The following is a 23,589-nucleotide window of genomic DNA, read 5'->3' as shown; positions in this document are numbered from 1 at the left end:
GAGCACTTCTATGGCCTTCTTCACTCATGACTGAAATGTATTAAATTTTGCATATGAACTGCATATGGAGACTGATCAGTAGATGGTCCCTGAAGCTCTCTTGACAGATCAGAAGAAAAAAAATCCCATACCATTTTAGTGCCAAGATATTGCAAAATGAACTGAAAAACTACTATGGTGCAGATGAATTTGCATGGATGAGTCAGAAATGAAGCTGTTGCTTGGCTTCCAGAGAAAGCATAAGCATAGGCACTGTTACTTTCTCATCATGTCTCAGTTTGGAAGATGGGAGTGGAGTTCAGTTAGAATAATATCTATCACATATATCACTTTTTATCAAGAACCTTACAGAAATTAGAAACAGAGAAATCTCTTAATCCAGCTACCCACTGTCAATGCCAGAGCCAGGTTGTGGAAAGCCCATTCAGGAAAGGAGCAAAAATTCTATCAATATGAAGCTGTTAGTTACTGTATGTTGCACAAATTGCATTTCTAAAAATAACTCAGCCTTTCTACAATATACTATTAATTGTTATGTAAGGAAGACATTAATTTACTGGCTTCACTTACAAACATTTGGCTTTAAATTTGGCTCAGAAACCAGTTCATGGTATAGTCTCTCAGAAAGACACTGCAAACTCCACGAGCAAGAACCCGAGCCAGCTCATACATTCAGCTGGCAATTCTGTGCTCAGCCCAGAGATGCAAAGTGACAGTGACAGTGAGAGAAGCTCTATTTCAGAATTGAAGTATGCCACCAATACTGGTTATCCTGTCCTGATGCACCAAGAACCCAGCAGTGCCCAGCGCTGCAGCCAGGCAGGGTCACTGCAGCTGCCCAGCACAAAAGTCAGGGGTGCAATTCCTCAGCAACCCCTAATAAAAAGTTCTCACACAGTTACCTGTCTGCCCATGTGGGCATTCTCCTCTAACTAACTTTTCAACCCAAGCAACATTTTCATTTACACCCATGGTAGATGAAGGTGTTAACTTCCTAGGGGTTTCATGAAACCAAGGAGCTCAGGCTGGACTGTGCCAGTCACATTTGCACAGCTCGTGTCCCACAGGAGGGAAGGCACGTGGGAGGGAGCTCAGAGACCTCCATGGATAGAGGAAGTTTGAGCAAGAACTGCTGTAGGCTGAGTAAGAGATGTGATCTTATTCTTCCGACAAGAGACGTAGCCTCCAATTCTTCTAATATTTGTAGAAAAACTGAAGTTAGGAAGAAATAAAAAACTTAAAATATGTGCACAGAGAATACATATACGCTCATATATGTGTATTTATTAGAAATCCATGACAGAAGTGTGTACCACTCAAACACATTTAAATCAGGTATGCTTTGAGACTGTTGAATCTAATTTGTTTTCAAATAATCAAACATTTTCTATTTTTCATTATAAAATTAAAATGGATACTTAAAAAAAAAACACCTCAGAGGCATCTTAAGGTAACACAAAAATCCAGATGATCTTTTAAATCAAAATAAAAAGAGAATTTAACACAGCTGTCTTATTTTTTAATGTGTTGAGGATGGCTTTGTGAAATTATAATCTCATTTCTTGTCCCAAACAAAGCAATGATTTTCAATTACTATTTTTGCTTATTAGAAACAACAACACTTTTTATTATTAAATTTACTTTAATATTAATTATTTAATAATTAATATTAAAACCAACAGGGGATACATTAAAATATGTAAATATTTTTACTGAGCCAAAATAACAGCAGAAAGATAATTAAGTCTTACAAGGAATGGGGAAGAAGAAAGCATAAGAAAAGGAATTTCTCTCTGAGTTGCTCATGTACTCTGCTTTCTCAGGATTGCCCTGGTCACTCCAAACTGTCCTACACAATTCTCCTTCACAAAAGCTTTTGTCTTTTGCTATAATTTTTCCCAGCTGCTAGTCTTCCTCTAACTGCCTTGTTCCTGATTCCCACACTCTAATGTGCAGCCAGAGCCACGCTGTCATTTAGTCCCCTCCTGTGTGTGTCTTCTTCTCCCTCTTTCACTGCTATAATTGCTGGATTTCTCCACACTCCACTTCCCTCACCTCTTGACTTTCTCTCACATTAAAGTCCACATTGCTGCCTCCTGCTCTGGTTCATCCTCATCAATCACTGCTGCTCTCAGACTGTGGCTCATCTTTGCTGAAAGTCTTTCCTTTCAACAGGCTCCCTGCTACCAGCCACTGACCCGAGCCCTTCAGCCTGGACCTGTACACTTTTACTGAGCAGATCTACCTCACCACCTTCCTTTGATGCCAGTATTATCCCACGATATTAGCAACTTCCCTTCATACTGATTTAAAGCCCATGCCTTAAAGACCTGTTTTCACAGTACAGAAAAGTTTCTTCTTAATATTTTTAATTATTAAGCCTTTTTTTCTAAAATCTAGAAGATTCCTAGGATGTCACTTCTTTCATATCTGATATCAGGTCAAGGACACTTACTTTTGGTGAGATGTAAACTGTCTGTGCTGAAAACAAAAAAAGCAACCAAATATGTTCACATTTTTGATGCTCAGACACTGGACAGACATGCCATAACTCAGGGTGAGACACAGAGAAAAAGCAGGAATTGATGGGCTGAAGGTGGAGCTGGAAAACACAGTTAACTCTGATAAAGGGAAGGAGCTTTAATTAGCTCAAAATGGCTAACTAACTGCCTACAAAGTATTTTCATATGGAAACAGAATTCCTGGTCATATGCCAAAAATTTAAATGGAAAATAAGTTCAAGAGTTTTTATGAGTTTTACCTGTGTGATCACTGACTGTGAGTTTGGCCACTTCTACCCTGTCCACACTTACATATGTATATATATATACATATATATATATATATATATATATATATATATATGTGTGTATATATATATATATGTATATGAATGTGTGTGTGTAAAAGAAAAGAATGAGGAAACACAAACCTATAAATCAGAATAAAAAAAATGGAAACAGAGCCTGCAATAGCGTTTATATGTAGGTACTTATTATGAGCACATTGCTCTGCCATCTACCTTATTCTCCTCAAGTTATTTATTTTTGTGGTCTACTTATTCATATGTAGATGAAATTAACCAAGACATTATGAAGTTGAAAGGAGTTATGGACAGCACATGCAGACAAATAAATCCTCCATCATGTAGGAGTGACTGCACAAAAATAATTTTCTCAGGCTATGTTTAAAATACCAGAAACTGTGATAATTTTATTCATCCTTACAGATAAAACCTTAAATTATCATAAGATTGAGAGCTTTAGAAGTCTTTCCAGAAGGAGACCTTCATGTTCTTTTCCACATATACTGCATACATTCAAATGCCAGATGACACTAAGGTCAAATCAAATGGCAAAAATTTTCTTTCTTAATCCTGAAGGGGTTAGAATATGTAACTTGGACAAAGCTGGCACATGCTTAGATTCATCTGCCCACTGAGAAAAGACAAGCATTGTAAAATCCAGGATCCAGCCTTAACTATCTGAAAAAAAATTCATTTCAAAATTGCAAAGAATTCTTTTCCCAGTAGGGTTCTGTTCAACAATTCTTATAATCAGCCAACACACTGCATGAAAGCATTTGCTTAAACGGAATAGCAAAAGGCATGCAAGTTAATGACTTCTACTGAGCACTGAGCACTTAAGACTTCATAGGAAAGCCGCTGAAATGATTGATCTGTGTACTTCCATGCAGCCTGACCTCTGAGGGCTACCAGCTGCTGGCACCTGGCTTTGGCAGTGCAGTAACAGAACGTGAGGAGGCTCTCAGCCTGGACACTGCTGAGAAGTGCTGCTTTTAAATGTAACTCCTGTGGCAAAGTGGTCTCCAGCCACTGATGGACAGCACGGGAACCATTCTGTCCAGACTCGCATCTGCATTATTTAACTGCAAAAAAACTGCAGGATACTTGACTGCAATTCATTTTCTAAGCTTCCCTGCATTTCTGTCCTCCTCCAGATGAAGACATGACTTTGGCTGTTGATTGGGTGGTGAAGTTAAACCACAAAGCATAGCAATGGCAGCAGTGACAGAGATTAAGAAGATTAATCTAATTCTTGCCCCTTAGTGGTCTTACCAAAGAAAGAGAGCAGAAGAGAAACGGGGTTGCCTGTGTGTGAAAAGTGGATTCACATCTTCCTCCCCTGTGTGAGGGTCAGATTTCCTCAAATGAACTACTAACTTGAGTGGAGCTACTCATATGCTTTTTAGTAATCACTGTGCTTAGCTAATTTCCAACATACATAAAAAATATTCAAGCTCAGAAATAAAATCAACATCGGAAATAAAATCAGAATGTCTGTAAAGCAGACAAACAATAAAAAGTCTGCCTAAACATTTCTCTTCCTTCAAGTTATGCAGATTCATACAAACCAATTTTATTTTCATCCTCTGGATGGGAGCTCAATTTTCAGTCACTAATGCAACTCCTGGCATACAGAGATTAGGACCAGAAATTTTTCAGTTACCTACAAACTCAGCCAAGGAATGAACCAAATGCTTGCTCTGTAGGTAGGTCCAAGAGCAGCGGGGAGCTCAGCACTGCTAGTGAAACAATAGGACATAGCAACTGGGAAAGAGTGACAGAACAAGGAAATACAGCAGGTAGCAGGAAGAAGTTCTTTGTCCTGTTCAAGAAAAACAATGCTTTGGTGGAGCAGGCAATGCTTCTCACTAGATCTTCAAATTCAATGGTATTTTTCTGATGTTCATACATCACAACAAATTTCTATGCTGTTTTTTTAAAAAAAAAAAAAAAAGTAGAATATTGCCTGGCTAGAACATATAAGTTACAAATTTTAGGACATCTAAAACAGAAAGTTTCTATAGAACTCAGCTTGGTTTTTTAATGTGTTACTATGTTATCTTTTCTACATAAATATTTAAATTGGCAGTGCCTTGACAATGCAGATTATACAAAAGATATTGCATTAATTTAAAATTTAAAAAAAAATATTAAAGATATCCACCTTATGAAAAAAACCATAGTGCTGGTAACTATTAATTAATTTAGTTAATCAGAGGGAAGTAATTTTTCCTTCACAGTACAAATTTGTTCTTGACAGGTCTTACTGCAGCACATAGTAACAAGAACAGTACTTATTACTGTGAATATTTTCAATTAAGTCTCAACATGATTTCATAGACTGAGCTAAAAATAATTCTTGCTGGCACCAAATTCTAACCAAGACAAGGGCAAACCCACAATATTAGAGTACTATAGTTACAAAAATGAATAAAATCTGATTGTAACTTTTGGAGCAGTCATTTAATTAGTATAAGAAAACATATATAGTTTAACATTTCATTAAATGAAATGATCATGACAGTAAAATTTGAATGTCATTCACAAAAGCACTTGCAAGCACAGAAAAAAACTCCTAAAAGTAGATATAGAAGGACAAACCCCTCTCCCACCATTAAGGAAACTACATTTTTCTTACTTAAGAAAAAAAAATGTAAGACTGCTAAAAAAATATCTGCCAAAGGATCTATTTATCTTATATAGGTAGACAAAGAACCATGCACAAATTGTTTAGGTGATAAGGAAAAAGGTATTTTTTCACATTTGTTAAGAAGCAATTAATCTTTTCCTAGACAAACTGCGTTACAAATGGATTGCAAACAACTTAAATGTTTTTGTCCTTCTATGAAATGTTCTCCATGACAATTTTTTGCTCCCTGAGCATGAAAAGCAAGTTTAACTGAACTCACATATGCCTAACATTATTAGAGAAAAATGTATCACTTTGTTCAAGAAATACTCAAAAGGCAATAAGAAAACCTGTACTGACATTCAAGAATAAAAAGTGGAATAATTTCTCAGTTGTAAACTACCAGAATATAAAATATTGCATCAAAAATACACAGTTTGCCACTGCACTCCTTGAGCTAGATTCTCATGTTTCCACTTAATTTAGATGCACTAGGGATGTTTTTAATCTATCCATTTCCTTAGTATCCATTGCCAAAGCATTTGGTATTTGTAAAGTATAAGGATGTGTCTTACTTTCTCAAATTTATAAAAAACCAAAACTTTAACCTGGAGTTCTCCAATAGCATAGTTAAGAAGCACAATGTGCAATCCAGAAAGACAGAAAAAAAAAATTCACAAAATCCTCTTCGTTGTGATAAAATGGAAAGTAGAGTATTGACAATTTTAAGTTTATATTATGGCACTCCATTGACTTCTGCTGGTCTCAAGCAATTTCTCTTTTCTGTTCTTTTCTTATCATCCCCTGTGTTTGTTTCACTTCTCTATACAGACTGCAAATTCACATATGAATTAAAAACTGTTTAGTATTGGATACCAGTTCCTAAATGCACAGGAATCTGTCATCTCATTCCAAAGTAAAAAAAAAAAAGTTCCTCAGATTCAGTATTTTTATCCTAATTTTCCTTCTAATTTTGATTCTATACTAGCTGAGAAACAACTGACTTGCCACCATGGAGATGGCAGAGCCGTACACATGAGCATTCAGAAAACACAGGTCCTGCACATTCTGCCTCAGGGACAGATCTGGCAAGCTTTTAAAAATGCAGCTGCAGAATTTGGCTCAAAAATTTTAGTTTTGACTGCTGTTTTATTTTATTGTCTCTAAAGAAGCAGAGACCAAATGTCTGTCTCATATTGGAACTAACCAACATATATCTGTGACTGGAGATCTGTGTGCAGAGCCCCTCCCTTGCTGAAGGAAAATGAAAAGTTTCCAGTTTCTTGGACCATGCCTGGCATACACCATGTGGCACATACCTGAGATGCACTACTTTGCAAACTGGAGTTTTTGCTAGCACCCAAAAAAAGAAAAAGTATGACCCAGTATGAGAAATAAAGCATGGATAAGAGACTTGAATGTAAGCTAATAGTTAGGATTCTTGATTGTGAGCAAAAAGTTCAGCTTCCTGATCAAATGGTTGCCTGTGTATTTATCAATGGTACACTTAAATAATATTAAATTACTCTGCTAATATAATTTCTCCTGTAGAGTTCTCTGTTAAGAGTTTACTGTCAGTGGCACATGCCAGTTTTGGGTGATAGTATTGTGACACTTGTTCTGTGGAAGACAAAGCCAGTCTAAAGAGCCTGGAGGTGCACTGTGAGTCATAGCCCAGTTCATTATACACAAAGTGCCTGGAAATATGAATAGCACAACTGTGTTCTCGCTACCTGCATGATTTCCCACAGGCTGTCCATCCTGTCGGGTGTTTAAAAGCAGGAATTCTGTGCCTTTTTATCCTATGGAGAGCATGGATGGCTGTGCTGTAAGGCAGAGCCAGCAGCAGCTGAAATGGGCAACAGGAGAGTGCAGTCAATGAACTTCTGTGACACAGCGATGTGTCACACCAGGCAAGGCCAGAGAGCTGCTCTGAATTAGTCTGCACAGCATGACTCTGTTACCAGCTTTTGTTTTGAGGCTATTTTCATGACTTTTTTACTTTCAGGTAATTATTCTATTAATTCATTTCTATCCTTAGAAAGAGAATTCCATTTATCAAAGGGTTATTAATAGCATTGATAGCATGGGTAGTGTTAAAGCCATAAATTTAATATTAAGATACAGCTTGCCAAAAGATATTTAATACTTCATTCCATTTAAGTACAAAGAAAGAAATCCTGTATTACTATGAAATGTTAAATTAAAAAAATAAGCAGCTCTAACGAATCTGTAAATATAACTGTAATATTTATTTATTTTTGGTGTGCAAACCATGTTTCTGATAACTGTTCAAGAGAACAGAACTGTTCAACTACAGCCCTTTTCCTGCTGGCCTTTGGAGACTGAAGTAAATCTCCCTTCACAGCCCAATGTTATTCAGTGACAATGGCTCACAGAGCAATGGATAGATTAATATTGTCCTTCTAGAATAGTACAAAGAGTATTCATTGAGGTGGCTATGTACAAAATTGACAAAACTAGAGATATTATTTAAACTGAGAAAAAAACCCAACTGAATTTTCTTCCTTGAAGTATAAACTATATATATACACAGAGCTGTAACTACAGATAAATATCGCAGACATTTCAGGCAAAGTGAAAACTGAATAATTGCCAAGGTATGAGATTGCCCTATAAAGTTCTTTTTTTACACTCTCAAGTTTCAGTAGACTGAAATCAGAGACCTCTTTCACAGAATAATGAACAAGAAATTCTTACATATTATATCACATGTTAACTAAGGGACTGAAAAATCCCAAAAGGAGTGTCTAAACAGAAACTTTCTTAAGAAAAGCCTAAATTTTTTCTTATGTAACAACACAAATAGCCCCCAAATCTTGTTTACTGTAAAAGCAGGAGTAAAACAGCTTTATAGTTTGGGGTTTTTTATGAGATGTATATTTTTTAGCGGGAATCTTATGAGAATTCTTCCACTCTGAAAAAGAAAAATAGTTTAGCAGTATCCTTACCAAGAAAGATCACCCTACATTTCTCTCTATTTTTACCTCTAATTATGGAAAGAAAAAAATCTTGTGGAAGGTCAAGCTAAATGTTCTGATCTCACTTCGAACTTTCTCCTTTTTCCCCCTTATTAACGAGTTCAGGTAGTAATAGAAGAAACTTTCTTTTTAACTAAAGAAATGTAGAAAATATTTTTTTTACTGCTAAGTAAGGATTTTAAATGTCATAAATGCCTCCAACCAGGGGGATTAGCTCTACTTCTACCACAGGCAGATGGGAATCTTACAGGCGTGTACTGAATTGATAGCTATATTGCAGAAAAGTTTGATGAGTTATTCGCGACTGAGGCAGTATGATGTACATGATCTGCACCTTTTTCCCTAAAATCAAGCCTTTTATTCTTACTCCCTAGTTTCACCACAGCGCTTCATTCTCATTTTCCTGGAATTTCTCCTCATATATGGTGCAAAGTGTCCCCCACAGTTGGTGTGTAAGAAATGTCTTCCAGAGGACTTCTGTAAGATCACAGCTAGCATTGGCTGGAGCTCGGTTCTGGCATCTCAACTCCGTGTTTGTTTTCACTGCATCCACCTCTCAGAAAAGCTTTGTGAACATGTGAAGACTCAAATATACACCTACTTCCTCTACAGAAAATCTGTTAAGGAGAGCTGCATAAATTTTGTACTGCCATATCTCCTTTCCTAGTCTTTTCCTACATATAGAGGTAAAAAACAGACTTTAATGACATTTTATAGACTTTTTAGTTTGCAATTAGAGTCTCTTTATTTATTAGCATACTTTTCAGAGCTTATTTAGTAAAAGCTGATTAATGCTCTTGGTAATGTATTTATTATAATAGTGCTTTCTGTTTGGTAAAGGATTCAGTTCACAATTCTCAACTAATGAATAAGATAAATGTACCCTAATCTCTTGTAACTGCTAATTCTATATTTCCATCACTGTATTATGTGTTAGTTTTGAAAGTAAATTAGATTACACATCAAGAATATTGATGCAAGTATAATACTACACATTAAGTAATCTATTACATTAGCAGTCTGTCTCTGGAATAGGAGAGGAAATAAACCCCCCAAAAAATGCCTTGTTTCAAATTGCCTGTATTATATATATATAATTAAAAAAAATTAAAATACATGTCCAAATTAAAAGTAGTAGATGATAATTTCAGTTGCCATTTTGATTACACAAATTAATTCTAGGGATAGAAAATAACAATTATGAAAACATTGTAAACAATTATGTCTATTATGCAAACACATACACTTTTATTCAGTAAATTGTAGGCTTACCATATGCTATCTTATTTTATACATTGAAAGGCAATCAATGTAGTTTCTCTTGTATTCAGCACAATTCCAAGTGATTAGGCACCCTCTTTTTAATAGGAACAACATTGACTTTATATGTAATAGAAGACTATTTTTACATAAATCAAATTTTGAATTGAGAAACATGAAGTTCTATACTACACCAAGACAAATATTACCAATAGATTCCTCTCAATTATTCCATAAGTCGAGGAAATTGCTGTACAGCTACATCATTGGTTCTTAACAGATGTAAGCAAGACTGTTCTACTTATAAGCACAGCACTTCAGACTGCAGTTTCAACACTCTTCAAACCATACAGAATCCAAAATTTGTTTTTAAACACAAATAAAATAAAATCTCACTCAAATGTTTTGCTCTGAGACCTAGTTCTCTTGCATTTCTTCTAAGATGAAGCCATGAAACATCAACATTTCTAAATACTTTAATCTCTTTTCACTTGGGACCTCTCCAGAATTTATTAAATGGAAATACCTCATTTTGATAAAAACTATTGAGTTCACACATCACTCATCATTTTGTTGGCACAGAATCAGCTGCTGTTTGTACTTTTCCTATAGAGGACTATAATTTCAATAATATATGGTGAAGTTTAACGTCAGTAAAGTTATGAAGGATGCCAGAATGTCTCCTAACACTGTCTCAAAATTCCACTTTCACAGCCCTGTAACTTCATGCCACATTTGGCATCCTAGCAAGGGTTCTTAGGTGACATGGAGCGCATGTTGGCACAAAGCAAGTGCAGTTCATGCAGCATCAGCTGCCCCCAGCACCACCTGCTACGTTTACATGTGCAGGACCCTCTGGAGTGCGGCACCTCGGAGCAACGCTCTGCAGAGACTCGCGAGGGCTCTGATTTCTATCCAAACACAGTTACACCTCTCTGCAGGCATTACTGCACTGGTCACTCTCAAGTTGTGCTGTTACTTCCTTTTTTCATCTCTTTTAACAGATTCCACCTATTGTAATTGCATTCCCAAAGACAGGATGGGACTCAGTCCCTGAGAGTGCGCTGGACCCATACGGGTGACCCAACATACACACATGTGATGTTTTAGTATATATGATCCATGGGGTGCCCCAAATTCTGATAACATGCATTAAACTGCTTTGGCTTTTGGCTATAATCAGCCTACAAAGACAATAGGTTTTGGCTAACTAAAGAAAAGACAAAATATTTACCTCACTGAAGAGAAATGTCAGCTAAATAAGGGCAATGAAGGCACCCAGGTGTCTGCCTGCCAGAGGCAGTGCGTGTAAATCAAAAGGGATGCCTAAGATGGCATGATAAGAGGATGACAAAGATTTAACTCATTAATGAAATATAACTAAGAATTAGGTCTGCATCTCTACAGAAGTCTGATCAGTTCCCTCAGGGCTGACCAGCAGGAAAAAAATTTCATTCCAGATATGAATAGCTAAGCATGTTAAGAATTACATTTTGCATTCTACCTTCCTCAGCAAAGAAAGCCATCTTTTCCACAAGGAAAAATGCTTGTGGAATCAGGACCTGAACATTACAGCATAAACTCATTCTAACCCATCAAATTTTAGATTCAGAATTGATAGTTTGACTCAAGAATGCAGAGTATACATTTAGCTGGATTTGGAGCTCAGGAAATGTACAGGAACCTGAAATAAAATAAATTCTAATTTATCTTGCTACTCTACTCTTTAGAATCTTGCCATTACTGAAGTCTTAAGTAAAAGCTACCTTATGAAAAATTACTTTTGTGTTATGCTCTTTACCCATAAAACAACTGTTCCTACCTGAAAAGGAATACAGACCAGAATAAAAAATACATTTCTGTATCTATTTTCAGTGTCAACTTCTTAGCACTATGAAATAACAGGAAACAATATAAATATTATTTGAAAAGGCATTTTAGACTGACCTTATAAGGCATGTATTGTAAGTCTGATACACAGTCCTGAAAACAGTTATGATGACCTACTTTCAGAAAAACTTCTGGCATAGATTTAGTTATAAAATATGAATGAAGAAAACCACTGAAGTAAAACTGTACTTTACAAAACACTTGAAAAAAACTTCAGAGATACAGATAGACATTTCTACACTGATTTCCATATGATCACAACTTTCTATAGAAGTAGTGTTATCTTCTGATATTGGTATGCTTTTTCAAGCCTGATATGTAAGGAGATACTTAGCCAGCCCCTATAATATCTTCAGAAAGTAACTAAGAAACTTTTATACTTAATCCAGTTTCTACATGGTACCAGTGCCCTGACACCTGAATATCTCCTGCCTCTCAGTTCCAGAAAACTGTACTTACAAGACACCTACAGGAAATTAGTGTTTTGGTTTCCAAACCATGATTCCTTGTGCAGGCACCCACCATCTGAGAAAAGGGACATGATGAGACAAGCCAGAGAAATTTATAAATTAATTAATAACCTTATTTGCAAGTTGTATCCTCTGGTATCAATGTACAATGTTATTGTCCAACACTTTCTGTAAGATGCAACAATGGATGGAACCAGAACACTTTGGGTTGGAAGGGACCTTAAACACCTTCAGCTACAGCCCCCCTGCAGGAGGGGCAGAGACTCCTTCCACTTGGGTTGCTCAGAGCCCCATCTCACTTGCCTCGAACATTTCCAGGGATGAGGCATCCAAAGAGCAACCTCTTCTGGTGTCTCACTATTCTCATTGTGAGGGATCTGAAGACATGCAAGGTATTTCTTCATGGTGTGATGTCACCCTCATCAATCCAACAAGCCATCACATTGTGTCACTGTAGACACAGCACCATGCACACAGCTCATCCAGGGCCTGACATGCAGCCACTGCTCACTACAACCAGCAATGCTTATGTGACCCAGCTGTTAAGAGGTGCTTGTGCTGTCCTGTAGCAGCAGCCACATGTGGCCACCAAACTGGGCCCCTTGGAGATGCTTGTCCAGTAGAGCAGCAGGAGCAGGTGTGCAGTACCAGCTCTACAAAACCACCCTTTCCCTTACCTGTACCCCCGTACCCAACCAACACGAGGGGCTTTTGCAGGAGATGGCAGCAGGAGCTGCTCTGGCTGCTCTGGTTGGGGCCAGGTCCAGGCCAGCCCTGAGCACAGCCAGTCTGGGGAGCAGCCAAGGGACAGGGGCTGCCAGCCAGAGCCATGCCATCTTTTATACGAATGCACTAATGTTATTCAAACACAAGTAACTTTTTTCCAAGTAAAATACACTTGTCCTATGCAGTGTCATCATTTGAGATTGAGCTTTTCAGAGTGCATTATATGGATTTTCCCCAGAATAGGAAGAAATAGAAAAAAAAGTGTGAGATTTTAAATGCTTTAGACATCAAAGTAGAAAAACTCTCCATTTTCCTAGGCAGCACATTGAAGTATCCAATTTGAATTGAGAGAAACAGAAATTAAGAAAATTTCTATGGATGGCAAATACACTTGTAGGCTGAAAAGAAAGTAATTAAAACACAATAAAACATTTGCACTGAAGTAGCATAACATATAATTTTGTGCAGGAAAATTGCTTTGTTTCAAAATAAGTTTGCATGTATAAAGGTGGAAAAACCCTCATGTTGAAATACACAAACACTATCTGTGACAAAACCAAAGGCATCTTGCAGCATTTCAGCAACCATTCAGAAACTTCAGTAAGGAATCAATCCCCTCAAATGAAAGTACAGCTCATGTTGGTTCCTGAAAAGCTGAAAAGTAAGGAATTAGTGTATTAAGCAGGTTCCGGCAAGCAGAAGATAAAAGCTTCAGTCCAACCTGAAAAGGATCTTTGCTTAAAAAAAAAAAAAAAAGTTTAGAAAATGTTCAGAGGAAAAAGTTAATTGACCATTTTCTTCATTCCATAGAATATTGCTGATGAGGCAACTTCAACAGGATCTTCAAATGATTAAACTGTAAGTACATAAGTATTACGTACATTTGACTGATAATTTGAGAGATAGAAAAATTTGAGAGACAGTTCCTACCAGTTTGGCTGAGTTGTGACGTGCTACGGCTCTTTCTCGACAGCCCCACGATGGCGACCATCTTTGCACCAATGCTGGAGCGTCTCTTTTTGCTGCCACCACCAACAGTGCCCACTGCCGTGTCCGACTGGCTGCCGTCGTTCTTCTCCAGCGTGTACATCTCCCCGCTGATGCTGGTGCTCTTAGTCATGTTCTTTCCTGAGATGGCCATCTGTCTGCTTTGCATTTTGGATGTAAAGACACTGTCAGCCAGTTGACGGATAAACAGTGCAGACAAAGAGTAAAAAGGGGAAGACAGAAAAGGACAGGTTTCAGATGGAAGGTTTTGGGAGACTAGAGGGTAAAAGCAGCTAATCACACAGGTAGGGTTTGGTTTTAAGAGGTAAAAGGAGAAACTTTAATTCTAGGGTCTTGGTTGGTCTGCTGTAAAAATACTTGACTCATCAAAATTGTGTTTTAAATAACATGCTCTTATTTACTGATTGACTTAAAACTTATTACCAGCAAAAGCAGACCAAAGAATTAATGCATCCATATTTCATATAAACACTTATTTGGAAAATTTAAGTTCTGCCCTCAGTGCTGTACACTCTTCTTCTCACATATATACACACAAATAACCTATATTCACTACTGAGTGGAAAAGAACATCAGTTTGAAGCCCAGTTTTGGTTACTATACATTCAGATATTTCAAGGATGTTCTCAGTAATCTGGTTTAGCTCAGTCATCATACAGTAATGAACATGCATCAACAGAGGAACAACCTCTGCATCAACAAATTCAGGTACTAGATATGTATTTCACACAACACTTGACTATTATGTGGCATAGATCATCAGTACTGATAAAATGGAATTGAATTCTAATGTATCTTCTGTAATAGTTTGGAGACTCTGTAAATGTGCTCTATGCATCTAAACTATCTGCTGCAGCATTTCAGGTGTGCCAAGGGAACCTGATCTGCCAGTGGTCCAGGCTAAGAGACCTTTCCTTTCCTCAGAAATGGCAATCTACACTGATGACAACAGCACTTATCCAACTTTTGCTCTGACATCTAAATGGTACGTGTCTGAAAAATTAACCAGAACTGGAAGCTTGGGGGTACATGTGAGCCTGAAAATTTATAGAGAATTTTCTATTTCAATGAAGTTCTTGCACAGAACTTAGACCTTTATTATTCTTTTCAGTACAGTACTTCATACAAAAAAGTTCCCATGAGATGCCATTTTAAACAATCCACAAAACTGTGGAATATTTCTGGAACCCAGGGGAAATGATTTTTTTGTTAAATCACCAATATATGAAGGCTAAAATGAACATTTTTGCTTCTTAAACAGATTTTCAAATACATACAAAAGCTGTTGCTAGAGCTTTAGTGCTCAGCAAATGTCTCTAGAGCAAATTTTTCTGAGTATAGAAAAAATATATACTCCTTTTCCCTTACCTATCGGTAAAGCCTGAAATCGATTTCAGAAAAGGACGGCATTATTGTTTCTTTATGAAGATTTTGCAATACATATTCTGTCAATAACTTAACTATGGAATTAACGCAGTGCACTCAAAAGCAAATGAAGACTTGTAGCTTAGCCACAACCTAGAGGGAAAGATAAGCTGGTTCATAAAGAAGTAGACCTTTACCACTGAAAAATACTGAGTGTACTTCTCAGGGAAGTTACAAGGAAAAATATGAATGAGAGTTTGGATCAGCAGATGGAGAAGCACAAAACAAAACTCAGAGAGCCATAGTGGCCTTGCCTGGACACACAATCACAAAAGACTGAACACAGTGGTAACCTGAAAGTTTTTTCTTTCAGCTCTCTTTGTTGTTATGTGTTAGTGCACACTGACCCTCAATAGTATGTTTATCACCAAGGGAGGAGTGAGATAGGATGTGGGTAAAGGGGAAGGCAGGGAAACAGTAAAAGAGAATTTGTATTTCTGTGTCTTATTAGCATTATGTTAACTTACATGTTAGATGATAACATCACATGCTGTATTTTTTATTAAACTAAAGCCTCTAAAATTCAGTCAAAGAAAACAGATGACACAGAAACCAGTTCTCAGTTTCAATGTTATCTTGCATGTAAAAAATACTAGAGGTCTAGGAAAAACATGGCTGTGAAGAGCTAGTATCTTCAACTTTATCTTAAGCAAAGTTATACTAAGAATCAGAAAATTAGAGCCCCTTTCCAGTAATGCTATTTTTAGTCCAAGTTCTCAAAGGAAATATGATTGATGTGTGCTTTCAGTCAAGTGTCTTTCTTCTCAGTATTTTTAAAATCAGATCAAATTTGACAGAGCAGTAGGAAACTAAAGCTATTTAGTTTCTAAAACTGCTTGGAAAACAGATTCCTGCCAAGAGATCTTATGCATGCCTCATAGGGGAAAGACTGCAGGAGAAGTCATAGACTCTCTCCTAGTGGAAGCTCATTTGCAGATACAGACTGGTGGGGGAAGTAAGGTTTTCAGTGCTTGCACCACAACCTATTTCAGTGATCTATTTTTTCAAAAATAATACCCAGAAAATCAGTGAGTTCCTATCATATAGAAAACAGTAATTAATGCATTGTTTTATAAGTGATATTACCATTCAATAAAGGTCCTATGTCATCAGTGAAAACAGAAATATTTTGCATTTTAATATAAAAATTACACGGAAGAGAAAGTCACCATTTCCTGAGTGAATGTGCCTTTGAGACGCCTTTTTTGTGTCCTTTCCAAGATGTATAGTTCTATTTAAGTGGAATGCATTACAATACTTGCCCTTATTAAAGAAATCAGTGTCCTTAAAGAGGCTGATCCCTATAGTTTCACTGTGCAGTTATCTAGGAAAGTGTTATGAATTACTAAAGTTTCCTTCTTGGCTGCTGTCTAAAGGCTTCTGTACCACAAAATGTTTTGCTCTGTACTCCTGCCAGTAATGATGTAGACTTCAGTAGACACCTTCCCTTGGCCAACTTTTTGAGAAAGGTAGGAAAGGGAATTCAAATGAGAAGAAAGGAAAGGATTTAGATTTAAGTGGATATACCAAATACTATACAAATGGCTGATACTAAAAATTCATTCACAAACCTCTATTTTTTTTTTTTCCCAGTAGAGCTCTAAACTATTTTCTCCAATTAAAGGCTTGGGAGTTTTCCACTTCTCTAAAAGTAGCAGATAAGACATCTTTGCTACAGTCCTAACCAGCAAACAGCCCTTGGAGAAACCCATCCCATAGCAGGGACTCTGGTTTTTTGCAATTCCTCTCTTAGCAAAATAACCTTTGAGAAATACATACTTGGAGAGTTATGAGTGGTTTATAGTGCCTCAAAATAAATCCAGAGTGGTCATGAGCACTTCCTTCATCAGCACTCTGAACCCTTTCTGGCCATCCAGACCCTCATTCACTAATTTTTCTTGGCAGATACTTGATACCCTCTCCAGTAGAAACCAACCTTCTACCCAGCCTGCCTTTTGGCAGTGCCACAAATGGATCATTCTCAGAAAAAGTGGGTATTGTATGTCAGATGTGGTTCCTTCCTGAGCTAATAGAAAGGTTGACCTAGAGTAAAATTTAGAGAGTAAACCATACAACCTTTTTCCTTAAAAGGAAACAGAAACTACTGGAAGTTTTCTGTATATGTACATATAAACAAATCTAATCTCACACACATCCAGTTTAATATGTTCAACAGTACTTTAAAACAGACATTATATAAAAGCAATTTATGAAATTGTATGAGTCAATTAATAGATATGCAGTAAAAATAGGGTTCTCAAGGTGTCTTATAAGATAATAATAATTTTTAATATATCCTCACCAAAGAGAATATACAGCCAGATGCAGGGGGGGAAGAATAAAATAAAGGGGTAAATAAAGTCCAAAAATCCTAGTCCAAATAATATGTGCATAATGACATAATAATACCATTATTAGAACCAAAACAAGAACAAAATCAGCACATAACCCCAGCTATGTGGCAGCCCACAGCCTACAGCAAGAGCAGAGTGAAGGTGGCAGCCAGGCTCTTTCCTTTGGCTTGACAGGACCAAACTATCAACAAAAGCAGGATGAAGGGCAAAGCTCACACAGGAACATTGCTTCCTGCACTATCCCAAAATCCAGGAAACCTCTTGAGGAAATCAAGAGCTGCAGGCAGGTCTTACTGTAATTATCTTTTCAGACACTTCAGTTTTCCAGTGAAAAAAGGAAAAGGAAAGATGCATAAATTTTAGAGGAATACATTCTCAAAGATAAAGCAGAAGGTCCTTTAAAAAAACCACAGGAGAAAAATAAGTCATTAGAAAAGAAATTACACTAAGATATCTATATGTATTTGTAATTTAAAGCCAATGGTGGAGTATGAGAACCCTAGCCACAAAACAGTATTCTTAAAAATATACTATGTTAGCCAGCTGAGGAGAGTCAGACTGACAGAGACCTGTGATGTTAAAGGTATTCTAAAGTTTGCTGATGATATTAGATTAGGAGAAGCTCCTGACTCCCTTGAATGCAGAAAGGCTCAGCAGAGAGACTTTGACAAATCAGAGGTCTCAGAAATCACCAACCATATGAAGTTTAGCAAAGTGCTGGATTCTGCATGGGATGGGGATTGTACATACAGACTGGGAAACAAGAGTCTGGAGACTGGCACCACAAAAAGGGACCTGGGGGTCACAGGCAAGTTGACCATGAGTCAGCAGAGCCTTGGCAGCCAGGAGGGCCAAGCGTGTCCTGGGGGACATCAGGCACAGCATCACCAGCCAGGCAAGGGAGGGGATTGTCCTGCTCTGCTCTGCACTGCAGGGCCTCACCTCAAGTGCTGGGGGCAAATTTGGGCACCACAAAATAAGAAGGATATAAAGGCATTAGAGGGCACCCAAATTATGGCAACAAACACGGTGAAGGGCCTTGAGAAGAAGCCATATGAGAAGCAGATCAGGTTACTTGGTGTGTTCACTCCAGAGAAGAGGAGACTGAGAGGAAACCTCATTGCAATCTGGAGCTTCCTTGCAAGGGGAAGAGGAGGGGAAAACACTGATCTTTTCTCTGTGGTCCCTCAGTAACAGGACCTGAGGGAATGGCCTGAAGCTGTGTCAGGGGAGGTTTAGGTTGGATATTATAAAAATGTTCTTCACCCAGAGGTTGGTTGGGCACTGGAACAGCTCCCCAGGGAAATGGTCATAGCACCAAGCCCAACAGAGCTCAAGAAGTGTTTGGACAATGCTCTCAGACACATGGTGTGATTCTTGGAGCTGTTCTGTGCAGAGCTAGGAGTTGGACTTTGATGATTGTTTTGGGTGCCTTCCAGCTCAGGAGATTCTATAAGTCTGTTAAATTTAATATGGTCCTTGTATCCAGTGAAGAGTTCTGTGCCACACCTAGAGCAGTTAATCAAATGTGTTAGGCCTGCTCTCTGGCCTTGACAGCCTGCATACACACAGCAGGTTAGCTTACACTAGCTTACATGCTTCCCAAAACAGGGTTTTATTAGGCATCCTGCCCAGAGGAAACTGACCCCAATTTATGCCATCTCCTGAATTGTCCCTGATCTGAATCAGAAACACCTCATCAGTGTGTCCAGCACAAACCTACAACAAAGAGAACACAAGCTGTTTAAGCAGCTTGTTTAAAGTCTTGATCATATAGATGATCAAGACTATGTCCTAGCCCTATTTTGCTTACTGGTCTAGACATAGCCTTAAATTCCTTTATGAGATTAGAAATCTCAGATTGTTTTCAAATTATGATATTCAACAGCCCAATTCTGGCCCATAGGCTTTTTCTGAATGCTTTTAAAGAAAAACAGTAAGCAACTATAAAACTGTTGCTCAAACACAGCCTTCTGGAATTGCAGTGTTAAGGATTTGGATTTCTTAAAGGCATTAATCTTTGCTGTCTTTTGCAGAGACTCACCTGTTTTCAAAACCAAGAGTGTAATTACTGTCTGGAAAAAAATGTGCTTTCAAAGGCTTCCAGACTCTTACTAGATCAGATAATCAGAAGTGATCTGATTTCTCTCTCCAGTTTGTCAATACTGAATTACAGAAAGATTAGAAAACACTGCCAGAGAAACTTCCAAAAAACAATGATTAGAATTGTCTACTTGGAAAACAATCCTTTCTGGAATTTTTGCATAGCCAGAGAGGAATTCCATAAAGTGACTAAGGAAACCCTCACAGAAGAGAAGCAGAGAAATAGGTCTTACAAGATCTTTGATTTAGTCTTGGTATCTCCTGCTTTAGGCAGAACATTTCCTTGATATCTGACCAAGATGGAAAGAAACTCTTTGTGAGGTTTGGGTTAAGGAGAGGGGAGATTTCACAATACAAAAGAATCCTGTCCTAAAGGCAGTGAAACTGATTTGAAACCACTTCACCTGGGAGAGTATATGCCTTGTAACTCTTGCACTGGGTAAGATGGACTGCACTGTGGGCAAATGTTCTAGATCCTAAACAGGTTCCAGATAAAAACTTGGTTCACTCAATTGTTTTGGATGCTAATAAAAAACAAGTCAGAAGCTTCATCCTCCTGTCTCAGTTTCTGATGGACTTGAAAGCATTTAACAATCTTACAAGAAAACATTCTTTTTAGAACTATTCATTACTGTTTTTGGCTGTTATATTTTCCATTAAGCAGGTGCAGACACAATAAATGCTCATTGTAACATATGTACTAAATGGAAAATTTTGTCCTGTTGCCATAGGTAAAAACCTGCAGTCTTTGGCTGCAGTTTTTTAATTAGTTGCAGAGTTGGAAGGCATTGTGGTCAGATTCCTGTCTACAGAAACAGAAATATTTTCTAAAAACTGGCTGATTCATACAGTAAGTGCCAAGTCTCCCCAATAATCCTTTGTTTAGGCCAGAAAACAAACAAACAACAACAACAACAACAACAGCAACAAAATTTAAAAAAAAACCAAAAACAAAAACAACACAACAAAAACCAAAACCCTTCCCCAAAACACAAACTAAAAACCCCACACTGATATCACAATCTATCTGCCAGCTCAAAATAAGTTCCAGTGACAGAAACCCCAGAACTGCCACGCAGCTTCATCTTCTCTTTTCACTAACCTTCTAAGTTCTGCAGTAGTGATGTACTGCTAAAGATTAAAAAAGATTATAAATCTTTAGGGTCTTTTAAATCAGGCCCTGGCTCTGAACCACACCAGTCTGTGGCAGAAAGCAGCACAGACAGCAGTACAGAATCCTTATACCCAGTGATTTTGTAATCACTAACCAAATACAAAGAATATAAATTATTCTACAAAGACTAAGATCTTATCTGTTTCAGTGACTGGTAAACCAAAATTATTATGAAAAACTTGATTTTTTTTTCACTTATCAATGAATACACTTGAAATTAAATGAAAACCAGTGTTATGAAGCACAGACATTTTTCCAATCTGCAATGCTGTTAATATTTTTAAATGTGAAGAAGAAGATATCAATACAATCCATTGTACTGTATGTTGTTGGTAGGATTTTTGAGGATGCTGTTTGTATTTTTCAGTTGTCTTTACAACAGTGTTGGAAATGACAACTTGCAATCTCATTGCTCTGCCATAAACATACGTATGAGAGGATCAGATTTACGCAAGTCATTTGGCAGACCTTGCAGGTCTCTTTATTTCTTTATTTCAAAGTCAAGGCAAAATTAATATTATTGCTTTCCAGCTTAGTTCTCTGTTTATAATGACCCCTAATGAAAATAAGGCATCCATAATAGTGAAAATCCATGTTGCCAAGTGTGTAGTACAGCTGAGGGCTGTGACATCCCTTTTACATCAGTTGCTGTAAAAGATATTTTCTAATATGTGTCTCCTGTGAGACTGGAAGAGCCATTGAAGACTTTGTTTACTGCTTTTTACAAGCAGGAGATGAATTTTAATGCCATTCTTAGTAGACTTGTTAACTCAATCAGAGATGTTCTTATTTCATTAATTTACTGAAGAAATTTAACAAAACCAGCATTATGGGGACAGCTGTGATGTCGGAAATAACATTTCCATGGGAACAACGCTTCCGGCCAATACTTGTACTCGTCTGCCAATTCTCATCCAAGAGAGACACTGCAGGTTCAAAATTATAATGACTTAATCTCTGGAGATCCACTTGGTCAAAAATTATTTTATTAACTTATTGGTGGTATAAATCTCTAACAGCTACTGGACTGACTTAATTATTAAGTTTATTTTATTGAAATTATAACAAGAAAGTTGGGGGGAAAATAGAGCAGTGTTTATAATCTATTTTGTTTTGTATGTTGCTATTAAAATAAAACTAGTGGCCACATCTCAAATATAAGCAGCAATATTTTGATATGAAATATCTTTTTTCAAATGTCTCTTCCATTACAAATCAGGAATATCTCACCTGCTACAGTACATAGGTTGACTTGAGCTGTATTTCCCCCTTTCTGGTAGATGTAAAGCTGTCCACAATATTATTATAAATTAATGGAAGTATTCCATGCCATCTCAAGCAAAATTTTTTCAAATATGAACAAATAGCAAAATCATTTGGGGTCAAGGCATTAGATTATTTACAAATCATAGCCACAGAAAATGAATGATGAACAAAAAAAACTGTAACAGCTAGCTGTTTCCAAATACTAGCAGCTGAATTATACACAGGGCTTCAGAGATTTTTGATAAAATTTCTCACCTTCTCTGATAGACTAATTGGATATTTTTAAAAATAAGAATACAGTTGATATTTTATGGTAATATAAATTGAAATTATAAGGAAGATTATATTAATATCCATCTAGTGTCAATAAATTTTCAAGTTTTCCTCTACAAAGTTACAGAAAAGCTTTATTACCTTGCTAACTGTAATGAATCTGTGATGAAATCCCTTTCTTTGATACAGTGAATTAAACCAGTTATTTACTCCATGTGGATGAAAAAAAAAAGTCTAGCAAGAAAATTAGCTGAGGTCTAGAAGTCTTGCACTAGTCAGCTGGCATATTCATTGGTAATAAAAGAAGTCCATATGAGCTCTGAAGGTTTGGCAGTAAAGCACATTGCAGTCAAAGACCGAGTGAACTTTGAATAACATCCAAATTCTTTGAGCTTAGAAAGCATCTTCTTTAACCCAGCCTGGCAAAGAAGTTTGTAAAAGTTTGTAAAACAGCTTGTAAAAGCTGGGTACCAACTAGCTTGTTAAATTAAAATTGATCATGAGCAACCTGATTTAATTGAGACTGTTCTCTGGCAGAAATGTGCCTTGCATGTACTTAATCTGAGAGTTAAATGTTGTGTGCCTGTTCAAACCTGCAGTTTAATTAGTCTCCCAACAGGGAGGGAGGAGAGGGCCCAGTTTTCTGTATTTACACTGCTATGTCACAATCTACACTGCAAACTTGCTTAGTGCTGCTCAGTGTTGTTTCTTGAAGGGCTGAATAGAGCTCTATGAAATGGAAAGCAAGCAGTGAATTGCTAAACCCTTGCTAAACCAGACATTAAATCCAGTATGTGTCCCAGACCTCAAATCACCAGAGAAATAATGTAAAATCAAGTCAGGAAAGTGAGAAAAATGTCAGTCCTGAAGGCTGAAATGATCAAAAATATACAGGTAAGAGACATCATGTTTTGCCTGAGGGTAAGAAGTACCATGATTTATCATCTTGATAAACTGAAATTGCTGTGAGGGAGATATACTTATTTAGGAAACTCACTGACAGTTAGAAAACTTTGTAAGATAGACATAGGGGAACTAGACAGGATGCACTACTGAGATTACATTAAGAGAAAAATCACATAATACAGAGGGAAGAGCCCAGTGTCTTGAAAGGGTTTTATTTAAATAAATTGCTGTCAGAAATATGGATCTCACTATAGCTGCATCTATACTTCACTCATGAAAGACTGTATTTCTTTGATT

General features: G+C 37.2%; 1 protein-coding gene across 37 annotated transcripts in view; it reads right to left on the bottom strand.

The window, feature by feature from the left end:
- RIMS2 (regulating synaptic membrane exocytosis 2) overlaps positions 1-23,589 on the bottom strand; it is a 447,681-nt gene that overhangs the window by 38,695 nt on the left and 385,397 nt on the right. For 14 of the 37 annotated variants that reach the window (XM_041412610.1, XM_041412613.1, XM_041412618.1 and 11 more), the window contains one exon: positions 13,714-13,955. The exons of 21 other annotated variants lie outside the window; for them this stretch is intronic. In XM_041412610.1, the coding sequence (XP_041268544.1) occupies positions 13,714-13,955 (242 nt within the window). The remainder of the gene's footprint in view (positions 1-13,713; positions 13,956-23,589) is intronic. 2 more of the 37 variants (XM_041412650.1, XM_041412649.1) reach the window with 2 other exon arrangements.

Source organism: Onychostruthus taczanowskii, unplaced genomic scaffold, assembly GCF_017590055.1.
Source record: "Onychostruthus taczanowskii isolate IOZ18803 unplaced genomic scaffold, ASM1759005v1 scaffold4, whole genome shotgun sequence".
Lineage (NCBI taxonomy): Eukaryota > Metazoa > Chordata > Aves > Passeriformes > Passeridae > Onychostruthus > Onychostruthus taczanowskii.
This window is presented reverse-complemented; position numbering and strand designations above follow the sequence as displayed.